The 14,605-nt window shown below is 32.9% G+C and overlaps 5 protein-coding genes across 6 annotated transcripts; 4 read left to right on the forward strand and 1 right to left on the reverse strand.

Annotated features, from left to right (window-relative positions):
- Positions 1–2,198: 2,198 nt before the first annotated feature.
- LOC120174590 (cytochrome P450 714B1-like) lies at positions 2,199–3,914 on the forward strand. Of its 2 annotated transcripts, none has more exons than XM_039181389.1 (4): positions 2,199–2,499; positions 2,577–2,803; positions 2,856–3,108; positions 3,902–3,914. In XM_039181389.1, the coding sequence occupies exons 1-3, from the start codon at positions 2,202–2,204 to the stop codon at positions 2,874–2,876; spliced, it is 546 nt and encodes a 181-aa protein (XP_039037320.1). In that variant the 5' UTR covers positions 2,199–2,201; the 3' UTR covers positions 2,877–3,108; positions 3,902–3,914. The 2 variants fall into 2 exon arrangements, with proteins under 2 accessions (XP_039037320.1, XP_039037319.1); XM_039181388.1 differs by having other exon boundaries at positions 2,870–3,108.
- A 15-nt stretch (positions 3,915–3,929) lies between these two features.
- LOC120174651 (cytochrome P450 714B2-like) lies at positions 3,930–4,754 on the forward strand. Its single transcript, XM_039181433.1, has one exon. The coding sequence runs from the start codon at positions 3,930–3,932 to the stop codon at positions 4,752–4,754; it is 825 nt and encodes a 274-aa protein (XP_039037364.1).
- An 829-nt stretch (positions 4,755–5,583) lies between these two features.
- On the forward strand, positions 5,584–6,540 carry LOC120174604 (probable O-methyltransferase 3). Its single transcript, XM_039181408.1, has one exon. The coding sequence runs from the start codon at positions 5,584–5,586 to the stop codon at positions 6,406–6,408; it is 825 nt and encodes a 274-aa protein (XP_039037339.1). The 3' UTR covers positions 6,409–6,540.
- Positions 6,541–7,572: 1,032 nt separating this feature from the next.
- On the forward strand, positions 7,573–8,944 carry LOC120174652 (trans-resveratrol di-O-methyltransferase-like). Its single transcript, XM_039181434.1, has 3 exons — positions 7,573–7,624; positions 7,779–8,515; positions 8,591–8,944. Exons 1-3 carry the CDS (start codon positions 7,573–7,575, stop codon positions 8,942–8,944), a joined length of 1,143 nt encoding a protein of 380 aa, XP_039037365.1.
- A 2,343-nt stretch (positions 8,945–11,287) lies between these two features.
- Positions 11,288–13,606, reverse strand: LOC120174501 (cytochrome P450 71A1-like). Its single transcript, XM_039181318.1, has 2 exons — positions 12,656–13,606; positions 11,288–12,035 (listed from the first exon to the last, which is right to left on the reverse strand). The coding sequence occupies exons 1-2, from the start codon at positions 13,565–13,567 to the stop codon at positions 11,421–11,423; spliced, it is 1,527 nt and encodes a 508-aa protein (XP_039037249.1). The 5' UTR covers positions 13,568–13,606; the 3' UTR covers positions 11,288–11,420.
- Positions 13,607–14,605: the final 999 nt, after the last annotated feature.

The raw sequence follows: 14,605 nt of genomic DNA on the forward strand, positions 1-14,605 counted from the left end.
TATGGTAGATTTTGAGAATGGATAATGAATTTGGGGTTGGGCATGTAATTGAAGTATTTTGGAATTTAAGGTTTAGAATGTAATTGAAGTATTTTGGAATTTGGGGTTTATAATATAATTGATGAATGTGTTGTAAGTTTTAAAAGTTGGGAGACCTAAATGCAAGCACCTGAAAAGTTCAATGACCATTTATATAATTTACCCTAATGACAGTGAAACGACTGTTACGTCGGGACCATATTGCAAACGAACTAAATGTTTGGTGACTATATTGCAAGTTTTAAAAGTTGAGGGACCTAAATGCAAGCATTTGAAAAGTTTAGTGGCCATTTGTATACTTTACCCATATTATATTTTTATAATAAATAACAATAGTTTTACTCACCTTTCTTTTTATTTTTTACTTATAACATCAACTTTATTTTTATTTATCGTAAAGTTTTTGTATACATTTTTTTTATAATATAAATTTATTATTATTATTACTATTTTTGTTGTTGTTGTTGTTACAAGTTGGAGTTTTATTTATTTATTTTTAAAAACAATGTTATATTAAAATTAAGAATCAGATATCTCCAAAGTTACAATCGAAACAATAATTTAAAGATAAATGAGTCAAAATACATAGTAATTCTAGTTTTGGGAGACCATGAAGCAAGCGAGTGTGCAACCACATTAGCCGTTAGTCGTATAAATTCAAGTATACGTCTGGTAATTTAGGTGAAATTTAAATACATAGATGTTTTAACTCTAAAAATAAATTAATAAAACACTACATATTCCTAAATGTATATTATATCATCTAAATTACACACTACCTTATACATCAAAGCAAAACAATAATTGTTCCCTGTATGCTTTGTACAGATTGTATTGTATATAATCAAACACCTACGGTTGGAAATACAAAGACAATATCTAAAATATATACAAAGAAAATACTATTAACGTAGATTTCTCCTTGCATTAAAGTAGAATTAAAGTTGATTATTATTTTTTATTATTAATAAAGTTAATTATCTTATTTTTGGCATTCCATTATATTTAAAACTGCCTATTTTGATATTTTTGGTTAACTGAATTTTAAACCAGAATAATAAAAAAGAATAACCGATTATAAAATTGAAAAAAGTGAAATATGATCAGTTTGGATTTAAATATTAAAGTTTAAATTTATTCCATATTTTGAACATGTATAGATTTGTTTTGAGAGAATCCAATTGTAAGAGAGAATTCAAAGGTACAATTAAAACATTAGCATTATCTTTCAACTTATTAAACGAACTCAATAATTAAAAAATTGTTATATTCTTTAAAAATCCCGAATTTAAAAAGTTTCATTTGTAAAGTATGTACGTGTTTGTAATTACACTTATTAATCATTCATCTCTTTGTAATAATATTTACGATAAAAAAAATAACTACTCTTATTAACGATAGATAGCCGCAACTACGACAACAACTGCAACTGCAATTTAGTATTATGTCTTTATATACACATGTTTGAGGCGTCCAGATCATTAGGAGGAGCAATGCTTATAAGGTGTGGTATGATTTTTGGTTTAATTAGATTCGAAAGGCCTGCAACATCCCAAGAGCCATCATGAGTGAGAAGATTATCTATTCGATCATGAGGAACGTACGTGTAATTTTATGCTAGGAGCGAACTTTTAAAATTTTAGAAGGATAAACTTTTAAAATTCTAGAGGGAAAGTTGCCTCCCCTTGATCCATCCTTGCGGTCGATTTAGCACGATCAGTAGTCGGGGATGGAGCTTGGATTACGGTGACTAAGCACATGATGGTTTTATGGGTTGAAATTTTCCCGGGAAACCTGGAGAAGAAATAGGCGGAGCCAGGCTAAGCTTTTCACATGGACAAACGAGTCTTACAATGAAACAATGCTTTGACTTTTTTGTCTCTCTTATTCTAAATCGATGGCTGAGCTGTTTGGAAAGATAGAAAACCCTCATAATTATCATATTTGTTGCTTCTTTAACTAATTCATATGACTATTTGCATATTAGATAATATATATATATATATATATATATATATATTATAACAAATCATCTAATGTGTCATCGTCTGAATGAAACGTATAAGAAAATATAAAATATTTCTGCCTGCTAAGCCATTGTTGTCGACCATAAAATATGATGAAACCATCATTGGAAATCAGAGAAAGCAGAGTTGAACACCATGGGATTGGCGTTTATGCTTTTGAGGATCGTATCCACTCTCTTTTTAGTAGGATCGATCGGCGTGGTAATACGCCTGTATAATTCACTCGTGTTGATCCCCGGGAGACAACGTTCGAAGCTGCGAAAGCAAGGGATTCGAGGTCCCCCGCCATCGATCCTGGTCGGTAATCTGCTGCAGTTGGGGAAGAAGACAGAGTCCAAAAATTCAAATGTGACACGAGACGGAAAACAAGCGATAACCCACAGTTGTTGTTCCGATGTTCTACCGTTTCTCGATAAGTGGAGACGACAGTATGATATGTTTAAGTTCATATTTCGACCACTAGTACACGTCGAATTTTCGGGTTATGAGATGTTTACGGTGAAATTTCAGGTCCGACATTCATGTTTTCGATGGGGAACATACAGGTTCTGCACATGAGCCACCCGGATGTCGTGAAAGAGATGTCGGCATACACTTCTTTTGACATGGGAAGGCCTTTTTATCAGAAACAAGGGCTTCATCCACTGTATGGGGAGGGGATTCTGCATGCAAATGGTGCAGTATGGGCACATCAAAGGAAAGTAATGGCTCCTGAATTCTACATGGACAAGGTCAAGGTATGGTTTAAGCCATTGACAACCCTGTATTTGCTGTGGCATCAATTAATGGTCCATCATGTGTAGGGTATGATGACATTAATGGTGGAGTCCGCGGTTCTGGTGATAAAATAGTGGAATCGGGAGATTGAATCCGCCGGGTGAGTTGCCGACATAAAGATCGATGAGCATTTAAGGAACTTTTCTGGAGAAGTGATCTCAAAAGCCTGTTTTGGAAGCAATTGTAAAGAGATAATCTCAAAGCTCAGAGCACTTCAAGAAATTGCATGCAAGAAAGTAGCCTTGCAAGGGATTCCTGGTCTCAGGTGAGGCCCGTTTTCTTTATTTTTCACATAGTCATCGACTTAAACTATCTAGCATAGAGCTAATGCATTAAATGTCCTGAAATTATGATATTGATTTAAAATTGGTCTTCAAATTTTAGTACATTTCAATCAAGTCTTAAAATATCAATATTGTATCAATCAATTTCTTGTATCTTAAGTTGAGATACGTAAAATACATAGATAACTTAAAATTTAAATATATGTATATCTATTCCCTTAGGCAAGGTTAGGAGTTTGAATCTTAACGATTATGAATGAAGCAAACTGAGTTAAGAGGGTTGCTCCCATGATGAACCTCTGCAAAATTCGATCCAAAATAATCGATTAATAGATTAGATATCGATGGTTAAACAAATATATCTATTAATTTAACAATTTGGATATGTTTAAAAAATGCATGTAAATTTTTAATTTTTTAAACATGTGATTTTAATATTACTAATAAAATAGGGGTGGAGTAATCATGGTCTAATTGTTAAGTTTTCTTTAATTTTATTTTTAAAATAGGGATTAGAATATAATTTGTTTCATTTTAATTTATTTAATTCTAAAATTGTCAGGGATTTAAAGAAGTACATGAAATTAATTATTATTAAAAATGTATAGACAATAGATCTATTAATTAGTCGAATAGTTAAAGATATTCATATTGACTTATTTTATGTAGGTTTAATTCTTGACATTTACTATAAAAATGTAATTTCTCTTTACTCAATAAAAAAAATGATTAGGCAAAACTGGACAAAGATGACTGACTTGGTATATTTATTAGATCACTGCCAACCGAAAGCAACAAAGAAATGTGGAGATTAGAGAAAGACGTTCACACATTAATCTGGAAGGAAATGAAAAGAAAAGGAGCGGATTCAGAGAAGAACATATTACAAATGCTCATTCAGGGAGCAAAGAACAGTGATTTAAGCCAAGATGAAGTAGACAACTTCGTTGTCGATAACTGCAAGAACATATGCTTTCCGGCCTATGAAAATGGCGCTGTTCCGGCAATCTGGACCTTGATGTTATTAGCCCTGTATCCGGAGTGGCAAGACAAAGTTCGGGCGGAGGTTCTCGAAATTTTCGACGGCCAATCGTCAACCTCCGCCATGCTTAACAAGTTGAAAACAGTAAGTGTCAAACCATTTGCACATATATCTTCGTATTCGTTTGACACTTTTATAATTATTAGAAACTTACGGCAGCTAACGATGGTGATCTACGAGTCATTGCGGCTTTACCCTCTCGGCTGCATGCTTACTCGGGAGGCGGTTCTAGACACGAGATTCGGAGGCGTCGATGTGCCTAAAGGAGTTAGTATTTGGGTGATGATGATGGCACTTTACGAAGACCCCAATATTTGGGGACCTGATGTCCATAAATTCAACCCCGAAAGGTTTGGGAATGGAATCAATGGAGCATGTAAGCCTCCATATGTGTACATACCCTTTGGAACTGGGCCTCGTTCATGTTTGGGACAGCATTTTGCCATGGCAGAAATCAAGATACTTATTAGTCTTTTAGTGTCAAACTTCACCTTTTCTCTCTCACCAAAGTATAGACATTCTCCGGTTATGAATTTAATTATTGAGCCTGAATTTGGTGTAGATCTCCTTGTTCGGAAGGTTTGAGGCATTTGTTATGTGGATTTTGTTTCACTGTAATTTATTATATTTGTGTTTTATTTTATTCATTGAATGAGATTATGTATTATAGTTTAATATATTTTACGGATCGATTCTTTGTTTATATTATGTTGTCGAGTAAATGCTTCAAACATTATGTCGTTAGTAAGTGCTTGAAAGCAACGACGATGTCAATATATATCATTAAAATATGATTTTATCATATATTAGTCAGCAGATTAAATTTTATAGCAGACAAAGACGAGTTTTGAATATATAAATAGTCGGATGACAATTTTATAACTTTTTAATATTTGAAAGACTCAACAAAGAAAAATCATATAGTCCGAGTCTTAACAAAATAAGGCCCTATAATCGAGAGACCATTTATATACTTTATCCTAAAATTAATAAGAAACAAAATATATTCTTTTTCTTCATCTAAGTCCAGTAAATTTTTAACCAGGCATTCTACTTTAACATTTGCTTTATAGTTTTGTAAATAAAATTCTATTTATAGAGAAAGAAAAACTAAAATGATCAAATTTAGGATGACTTTGTGTTTTGAACCTTTAATTTAAAATTGAAAAAAGGAAACACCGTTTTGAATTTTGATGAAGAATACACATGGCACGTGGTGTGCACGTGCTATCTTCTTATAACATCTCTCATGCGTGTCCGTACAGCATGCTATCGTATTCGTATCGATCTAAAGAGCAACCAAACAAACCGATTAAAAATTAGTAATGACATACACAATCGGTGCATACTCTATAATTACCAAATTTCATTGCTATGCTGGTTCAGTGCAAATTAGAAAAACCTTTGGATAATGATGAACGTGATCGATGACTCTGGGGAGCATGCTAATGAGCTACTTGAAGCTCATGCTCACGTCTGGAACCACATGTTCGGCTTCATAAAATCCATGTCCTTAAAATGTGCTGTTGAATTAGCTATCCCAGATATCATTCAAAACCATGGCAAGCCCATGACTGTCACCGAGTTGGTCGCTGCACTACCGACGCTCAACCCTACCAAGGCATGCAACATCTACCGGCTCATGCGTATTTTAGTTCATTCGGGATTCTTTGCACAACAAAAGCTTAGCGATGACGCCCAAGAAGATGGTTATGTTCTTACCAGTGCTTCTCGTCTCTTGCTTAATGATAATCCCTTAAGCGTTACACCTCTTCTGAAAGCTATGTTGGATCCTGTTTTAACAAAGCCTTGGGATTTTCTAGGCATCTGGTTCCAAAATAATGATTATACCCCATTTGATATAGCTCATGGGAAGACGTTTTGGGAATATGCTTCTCATGACCCAAAGCTTGGTAATTCTTTCAATGAAGCCATGGCTAGCGATGCTCGATTGGTTAGTAGCGTTTTGATTGACAAGTGTAAGGGCTCATTTGAGGGATTGAATTCGTTGGTGGACGTTGGAGGGGGCACAGGAACACTAGGCAAGGCCATCGCTGATGCATTGCCAAACTTGGAGTGCACTGTGTTTGATCTTCCTCATGTTGTTGCTGACCAACAAGATAGCGGGAACTTGAAATATGTTGGAGGCGATATGTTTGAGGATGTTCCTGTTGCAGATGCAGTTTTAGTTTTACTAAAGTTTTTTTTTATCAATAATCTCTTTTTGACGTTTTTGTAATTGTTTTCAATTAACACTAATGCTTTTGAGTTGATTAAATAGTGGATATTGCACAATTGGAATGACGATGAATGCTTGAAGATTCTGAAACGATTCAAAGTGGCGATTTTAAATCAAGACAAACAAGTGATGGTTAAAATTACTCCTATACTGGGTTTGAGATCTCTCATTGAGGTTTACCTTTAGTTAAAAAAGGTTGCAACTCTTTCATGTTTTTTTATTTTCCTTCACTGGTATTTATCAAATAAATATGACTGTATCTGTATGTCTATCTTAAAAGTTATCTTATAAGTGGAATTGTGTGTAATTACACAAATATGTTATAATCAATAAATTATATTGAATTGAATGTAATTGAAAATTTTAATTATACTTTTCAATTCTTCGAGGTGTCATATGAATTATTATAATTATATAAATAATTATACTCTGTAGTTTTTATAAAAATATTATTCTTTGATGGTTAAAAGCTCTCAGTTTATACTTACTCTCTCACCTAAATTGTAGGTTAAATATTCTATCATAAGTTTAACAAATGTACTATTTATTTATTATTATAGTTATTATTATTATTATTATTATTATTTATTTATTTGGTGTATCAATCAGCGTTTGTCCCTAATGTATGGAATTAAAAGTCATTTATATGTACGTACTAAACGACGTCAGTGATTAAAAGATGATTGTTATTCTTATATATCTCAGGTTTGAACATGATATCTGCATGGGTGTTTGAACGTTTATTATCAAATAATTGAGGATTTTTCAAAAAAAATTATAAGTACTTCATACCGATAAAAAGGGCTAAACTCTCGAGATAACGTTCTCGAATAAATTAATTCACGAGATAATGCACTCCTCAGATTAATTGCTCAAATAGGGTGAAATCTACAGTGTTGGTCGTAGGTCGCCATGCCATCCGGGCGATCTACTAAGTCGCCATGTCTTCCCGGCGAGCTATGAGAGAGATTGCATGTGTCATGCACGTTCCAACACGTTGGGCATCCGAAGCCATTCGACCGAGGGCATCCGACCGAGGCCATTCGAGCGAGCTATGCGAGGGCATCCGAGGGCAAGAGGAATCACGCGAGGAGCAGAAGGAGTGCATGGCGACCTACAAGGTCGCCAGGAGTGCATGGCGACCTACAAGGTCGCCCGGAGTGCATGGCGACCTATGCTGGGAAGCTGCCACGCCATAAGTCGCCCGGAAGGCATGGCGACCTACGGCCAACACTGTGCAATTCGCCCTATTTGAGCAATTAATCTTGGGAGTACGTTATATCGTTAAATAAAAAATTCGAGAACATTATCTCGAAATTTTTTTATAATACACTTGTTTATATATATATATATATATATATATATATAAGGTCATGCTCATGCTCATGTGTGGAATCACATTTTTAACTTCATAAATCCCGTGTCCTTAAAATGTGCTGTTGAATTAGGTATCCCAGATATCATTCAAAACCATGGCAAGCCCATGACTGTCACCCAGTTGGTCGCTGCACTACCAACGCTCAACCCTACCAAGGCATGCAACATCTACCGGCTCATGCGTATTTTAGTTCATTCGGGCTTCTTTGCACAAAAAAAGCTTAGCAATGACGCCCAAGAAGATGGTTATGTTCTTACCAGTGCTTCTCGTCTCTTGCTTAATGATAATCCCTTAAGCGTTACACCTCTTCTGAAAGCTATGTTGGATCCTGTTTTAACAAAGCCTTGGGATTTTCTAGGCATCTGGTTCCAAAATAATGATTATACCCCATTTGATATAGCTCATGGGAAGACGTTTTGGGAATATGCTTCTCATGACCCAAAGCTTGGTAATTCTTTCAATGAAGCCATGGCTAGCGATGCTCGATTGGTTAGTAGCGTTTTGATTGACAAGTGTAAGGGCTCATTTGAGGGATTGAATTCGTTGGTGGACGTTGGAGGGGGCACAGGAACACTAGGCAAGGCCATCGCTGATGCATTTCCAAACTTGGAGTGCACTGTGTTTGATCTTCCTCATGTTGTTGCTGACCAACAAGATAGCGGGAACTTGAAATATGTTGGAGGCGATATGTTTGAGGATGTTCCTGTTGCAGATGCAGTTTTACTAAAGGTTTTTACTAATTTTTTTACGTTTTTTAATGTTTTAAATTAACTCTAATACTTTTGATTTATCCTTTTTAAACAGTGGATATTACACGATTGGAATGACGATGAATGCTTGAAAATTTTGAAAAGATGTAAAGAAGCGATCACAAATCAAGACAATTTTACATCGATCACTAATCAAGACCGACAAGTGATGATAAAAAAGAAGGTGATTATAATAGATATGGTACTGATGGAAGATAATGGAGTGAATGACGAAATCAGGAAATCGATCGAAACACAGCTATTGTTCGATATGTTGATGATGACGTTATTAACAGGTAGAGAGAGGCAGGAAGAAGAATGGTCTAAATTACTTTCGGCAGCGGGTTTCAATGACTATAAAATTACTCCTATATTAGGGTTAAGGTCTCTCATTGAGGTTTACCCTTAATTTAGAAAGTTATAGCTCTCGCATTGAAATAAGATGACTTGTTAATCTGAATCTTTAATACAAATCTTTAATCTAATAAGAATTAGAAATTGATGTAATTTTTGTTGGTTAATTTAAAAATTACTAATGCTTTTTATAAATCTTATTACGAGGTTGTAATATTTTCAAATTAATTAAACTCTTTTACCAATTATTAGTTCTATAAATCAACTGAAATATACATTAAAGATTTTTTAAATCTACTTATTTGGCTTTTAAAGATTTTTTTTAAACATTTACTCTTGCATTCACTTTAGTATATACCCTTAATACTTGAGCAATATAACAATTAAACTCACAAGTGTTTTACAATAAGAAGTATAATAATTTAACCCTTTAAGACTCTTTAATGCTGGTATTTTTTTCAATAGTGTTTCCAGTAGTTTTTCATCTGATTATTTATCCTTTTTATATCTTCTAATATATTTTAATAATTTAACCCTTTAAGACTCTTAACTTAAAAATGATTTTTAGTTTATAGGAAAAGTCAAAACACTTGAAAGCATCTTCTACTCAAAAAAAGAATTATTTTTTTTACAAATTAATCATTAAATAATTTATATTATATCAACAATTAAATAACGGTTCAATAATTTATACTTTATTGTTTCATAGCTGTGATATATTTTAATATTTTATTTATTTATATTTTAAAAATTTTAATTGATTTTTATTTTTAATATTTTAAATTTTGAATAATTTCTTAATTTTAATTTTTCTTAAAAATAAATAATTCTTCACACTTCTTAAAAATCAATTAAACCCTCAATTATTATGTCAACATTGTAACAATTAACAAAGGTTTAAAGGTCACATTAATTTTTTTAAAGTTTAAAAATCACATTACATATAAGTCGATTTTTTAATAATTTAAAGTGATTATATTATACTATATATTCTAAAGATTTTAAAATACAAGTCGATTTTTTTCATCATGCGATTCCAATCAAAGTTTTTGCGGTTTCAATTTCTTTTTAGAAATGTCAAAAACAAAATTGAAGTGAAATTGGAAAAGATTAAATAAAATAAATATAAAATAAACAATGAAAATGAATGTGGTGTGCATCAATCTGTATAGACCTTCAGACAGAATTGGTAAATTTGGGCCCACAGTATCAGTAATTCAATACAAACCCTAGAAAAAAAGGGGTAAAGTACGCAGATGATCCCCAAACTAGGGCTTTATTTTGTTTGGGTTCTTCAACTATTAAAAGTTATAGAATGACCTTTTGACTATAGGGCATTGTTTTGTTGAGTCATTCGACTATTAAAAGTTATAAAATGGTCATCTGCCTATTCATGTTTTCCAAACTCATTTTATTTCGTTAAAAAATTAACGATTAACTGAGTTTAATGTTAACCTGTTGATCGTCTATTGGCACATTTGTTGCTTTCAAGAATTGACTCGACGACATAATGTTCAAAGCGTTAGCTCAATTACATAATGCAAACGGAGAGTCAATTCTTAAAATATAGCTCAAACGGTTCTGAGATCAGATTCTATCACATCCATTTATCATATTAATGTCCAACTCAAAATAATTATCAATTTTTTTAATATATAAGGACGAGTTTGGAACATATGAATAGTCGAGTGACCATCATGTAATTTTTAGTAGTTGGAGGACTCAATAAACAACACTCTTAATAGTCGAAGAACTCAACAAAGTAACACCCTACAATTAAGAGATCATTCATGTACTTTTAATATTTAGAGGATTATTTTGTAACTTTTAATATTTGAAGAACTCGCTCCTTAGAATTTTATAAATTAGTTCTCTCCTAAAATTTTAAAAGTTTGTCCCCTAAAATTTTAAAGTCATCGTCGATGCATTTCCACACTTAGAGTGCATTGTGTTTGATCTTCCTCATGTTGACGATGGCAGTTGCAGATGTAGTTTTACTAATTAGGGTAAAATTGCAGCCATAATTATAATAATTAAAGAGATAACATTATGCTTCCAAAGAAGCCTTTTTCTACAATAATCCTCACTCTATTGCAGAACCCATAACTCATCCCTTTGAAACCTAATAAAATTTGTCCATTTTATTATATCAAAGAATCTAATATTGATTGACTAATTTAAATTAAATACTATAGAGATTTATTATAGATAATCCTTTATAATACGAGCATAAAAGAGATGAATTTTGACAAAAAAATTGAAATTGTTTTTAAAGGATGGAACATTAGTGACTTACAACGATTTTTCGAATGAGATCGAAGTATTTTTAGACCAATATGTCTTTTTATGTATGAGCTTTTATTTAATTATATTTTCAATGCATCTTGAAATACCTCAATTGAAATCGAAAACTTAAGATATATATATTTTAATAAAAACAACGTACACAAGAACCAAATACTACCACAACGACCAACGATGAAAATATTGTTTTCTCCAAAGAAAATCGAGTTAAATCCCTAAAACCATATCTAAAAAGATAAATGAGTTACGGGTACAACACGGAGAGGGATTTTCTTGTGGAGTGTGATGCCATACGTGTCACTCATGTCAAAATTTTCTGTAGTTTCACCCGCCGGTAACTTCCAATCAAACCAATAGACAAGGTTGGCCATCACATACTCTGTAGAAGCAATCCCAAATGGCATCCCCGGACATGCCCTTCTTCCGAAACCAAATGGGATGTAGTGGAAATCTTGACCTTGAAAATCAATGGAACTATTCTCAAACCTCTCTGGGATAAACTCTTCTGGATTTTCCCACCTCTCGGGATCCCTATGAATGGCCCATCCATTGATGATGATTGTTGTATTCGAAGGAATGTGGTATCCACCCAATTTAACACTTGCTGATGTTCGTCGAGGAGCTAGAAGAGGAGCTGCGGGATGGAGTCTTAAAGTTTCTTTGATTACACACTTTAAGTATTTCATTTTGTTGATGTGATCCATCTCTACCTTAGACTTGTTTCCCATCACATTTCTTACCTCTTGTTGGAGTTTTTTCATCACATTTGGATGCTTTAGGAGCTCAGTCATTCCCCATTCAATTGTTGCTTTAGTGGTATCAGTTCCTCCTATGAACATGTCCTGAGATTATCAGAATTAAACACATTAGATTAAGGAGTAAAAAAGGAAATGTATAATACTAATACTAATTCTAATAGTCACTTTAGTTTCTATTTTTTTAAGTATTTAAGTTCTTTGCATTTCATTTTGAGACAAAATGTCTCCTGATTGAATGAAAACCGTTAATAAACTAATGATTAATATTTATTGTTGACGTGATAAATCTTATGTGTCTAAAGTGATGATTTGACACGTGACATGTCATTACTTATGTACATATGATATGTGCTAATTAAATCACTACTTTGAACATATGATATGTGTCACATCATCACTTATGTACATGTGATATGCGACATGTACTATATCATTAGTTTGAACACGTGACATGTTCCATGTCATCATTTGTGTATATGTTTCATGTGCCATGTCATCATTTATTTACACATAACATGTGTCACAACATCACTTTTCCTATCTAATTTGAGATATTTTATCCCAAAATAAAAGGTTGGAATTAACGTGCTCCAAAACATAGGATCAAAATGATAATTCAATCAAATATTAAAAGTATTTTTGTCATTATGCCAAAAAAGAATAAAAAAAGAGTTAAAAGAGCTAGGGAAGAAGTGTTGAATAACCAGTAAGACTCCTTTGATGTTGTCTTGTGTGAGGTCCATGTCATACATGCGGTCCTTTTGGAGTTGCATAATGATAGAAACGAAGTCCTTTTTATTTGAAACTTGGTCATCACTACTTTCAAGACCTCTATGCTCCTGAATTACCTGATCAAGGAATGCATCAAATTCCGCAGACAAAGCTTTCATACTGGGAATATATCCAGTAAGAATATCGAGCCATCCCAAGTAAGGAAACAAATAACCAATGCATAAAGCACTTGAGAGAATCAACAGACTTTTACCCAACTGCCCGAACTTGCTGCTCCCACCTTCGTCTTCACTTTTGTGACTCAGAATACATCGAGAAGCTATGTTACTCGAAACCGACATAAGCATCTCTGACAGATTAACAGATTCACCTTGAAGACAAGCACACCGGATTTTGTTAATGAGAACTTCAACTTCTTCCTCTCTTACGAACTGAAATGAATGGACTCTTTTATGGCTGAAAAGCTCAAGAACGCTGATCTTCTTCACTTGTTTCCAGTACTCACCGTAGGGTGAAAAAACCATGTCCCTTCCACCGTAGTACAAGAAATCTAAAGATGTGGTCTTTGGTCTGTTGGAGAAAATTATGTCATGGTTTTTGACAATTTCTTTAACCAAATCGGGTGATGAAACCAGTACTGTTGGGTTATACCCCAACTGCAGAAGCAAGAGAGGACCATAGTTCCTCGAGAGGTCTCGGAGGGAGCGGTGGGGGACTTTGCCAACCTGATGGATATTGCCGATGATGGGCAGCTTTGGGGGTGATGGAGGCAAATTCAAGCGTTTCTTTTTTGATAGTTTAAGCCAAATCAAAAGGGAGAAAAGGAGAATCAGAGATGGAAACAGTGGGTTGCTGGATAATTTGGCTACGTTCAAGAGCTCCATTTTTCAAGATCATAAATCAAACAACAGACGTTTAAAGACGACGATACACCAATAATTGTTAACTCGACTGATCCGAGAATGGAAACTATTATATACTAAGATTTGTTGTCATGTTTCCTATTCGGTTTAATACACCTTTTGACCTCTAATGTTTGTCTTTTTTTTTATATAAAATATTTTTATTAGCCTCAGGTGTTACAAGGTAGTATCTGTTCGAAAGAGTCTCAATCATTTAACAATGAAGGATCATACATCTCTGCATACAACATGCTCTTACCGAGAATATTTAAAGATAACAATCATTCTCTTAAACATTGAGGTCGCTTGCTTCTAGTATATCTAACATATTTTAAAGTAGGGTAAACTATACTATTGATAACTTATGTTTAAGTTTTATACACTTTTCCTTACTAAATTTAAAAAAAACTAATATTTGGCCACTTTCTTTTTTCTTTAATTCAAGTTAACTAACGTTAAACCCTTTTTAACAAATTGCTGATGTGATACATTAAATTTATAGAATTAAAAAGTGTAAACTATACCAAATGGTCATTAATATTTGAGTAAGTTTTCATTTTTTCCACTAAAGTTTTAAATGTAACAAAATGTTCACCAAAACATCAAATATGACATTGAACAATAATTTTATATCTAATTTATTCCAAAAACTTTATATTTTTTTCCTATTTTTCCAACATATATATATACTTTTTAGATTTTAAAAATAGAACTTAGAAATTAACTTTTTTGGACATAAGGCAATCAAATATTTCAAATGATAAACAAAAAAATTAGAGAACTTGTGGAATCAATTAGATATAAAATCATTGTTCTAGGACCTATTTGATGTTCTAGTGACTAATATGCCACTTTTGAAACTTTAGTGGGAAAAACAATAATTTATTCAAACATTAGTGACCACTTGTGTACTTTATCCTTTTTAATTTTATAAATTAATTATATCACATCAACAATTTGTTAAAGTCTATAGGTAGTTAACTCTTGGTGATTACATTTTAATTAAATAAAAACGAAAAT

Source organism: Hibiscus syriacus, unplaced genomic scaffold, assembly GCF_006381635.1.
Source record: "Hibiscus syriacus cultivar Baekdansim isolate YM2019G1 unplaced genomic scaffold, ASM638163v2 tig00112114_pilon, whole genome shotgun sequence".
Lineage (NCBI taxonomy): Eukaryota > Viridiplantae > Streptophyta > Magnoliopsida > Malvales > Malvaceae > Hibiscus > Hibiscus syriacus.

Bases quoted from the DNA above. Each gene is read 5' to 3' on its own strand.
- LOC120174590 (XM_039181388.1), top strand. From the start codon at position 2,202: ATGGGATTGGCGTTTATGCTTTTGAGGATCGTATCCACTCTCTTTTTA. The intron at 2,500-2,576 runs ATATGTTTAAGT...GTGAAATTTCAG, and splicing joins TAAGTGGAGACGACAGTATG to GTCCGACATTCATGTTTTCG. The intron at 2,804-2,869 runs GTATGGTTTAAG...CATCATGTGTAG, and splicing joins TCTACATGGACAAGGTCAAG to GGTATGATGACATTAATGGT.
- LOC120174651 (XM_039181433.1), top strand. From the start codon at position 3,930: ATGTGGAGATTAGAGAAAGACGTTCACACATTAATCTGGAAGGAAATG.
- LOC120174604 (XM_039181408.1), top strand. From the start codon at position 5,584: ATGAACGTGATCGATGACTCTGGGGAGCATGCTAATGAGCTACTTGAA.
- LOC120174652 (XM_039181434.1), top strand. From the start codon at position 7,573: ATGGCGACCTATGCTGGGAAGCTGCCACGCCATAAGTCGCCCGGAAGG. The intron at 7,625-7,778 runs GCGACCTACGGC...TATATATATAAG, and splicing joins TAAGTCGCCCGGAAGGCATG to GTCATGCTCATGCTCATGTG. The intron at 8,516-8,590 runs GTTTTTACTAAT...CTTTTTAAACAG, and splicing joins CAGATGCAGTTTTACTAAAG to TGGATATTACACGATTGGAA.
- LOC120174501 (XM_039181318.1), bottom strand. From the start codon at position 13,567: ATGGAGCTCTTGAACGTAGCCAAATTATCCAGCAACCCACTGTTTCCA. The intron at 12,036-12,655 runs GTTATTCAACAC...TGATAATCTCAG, and splicing joins ACATCAAAGGAGTCTTACTG to GACATGTTCATAGGAGGAAC.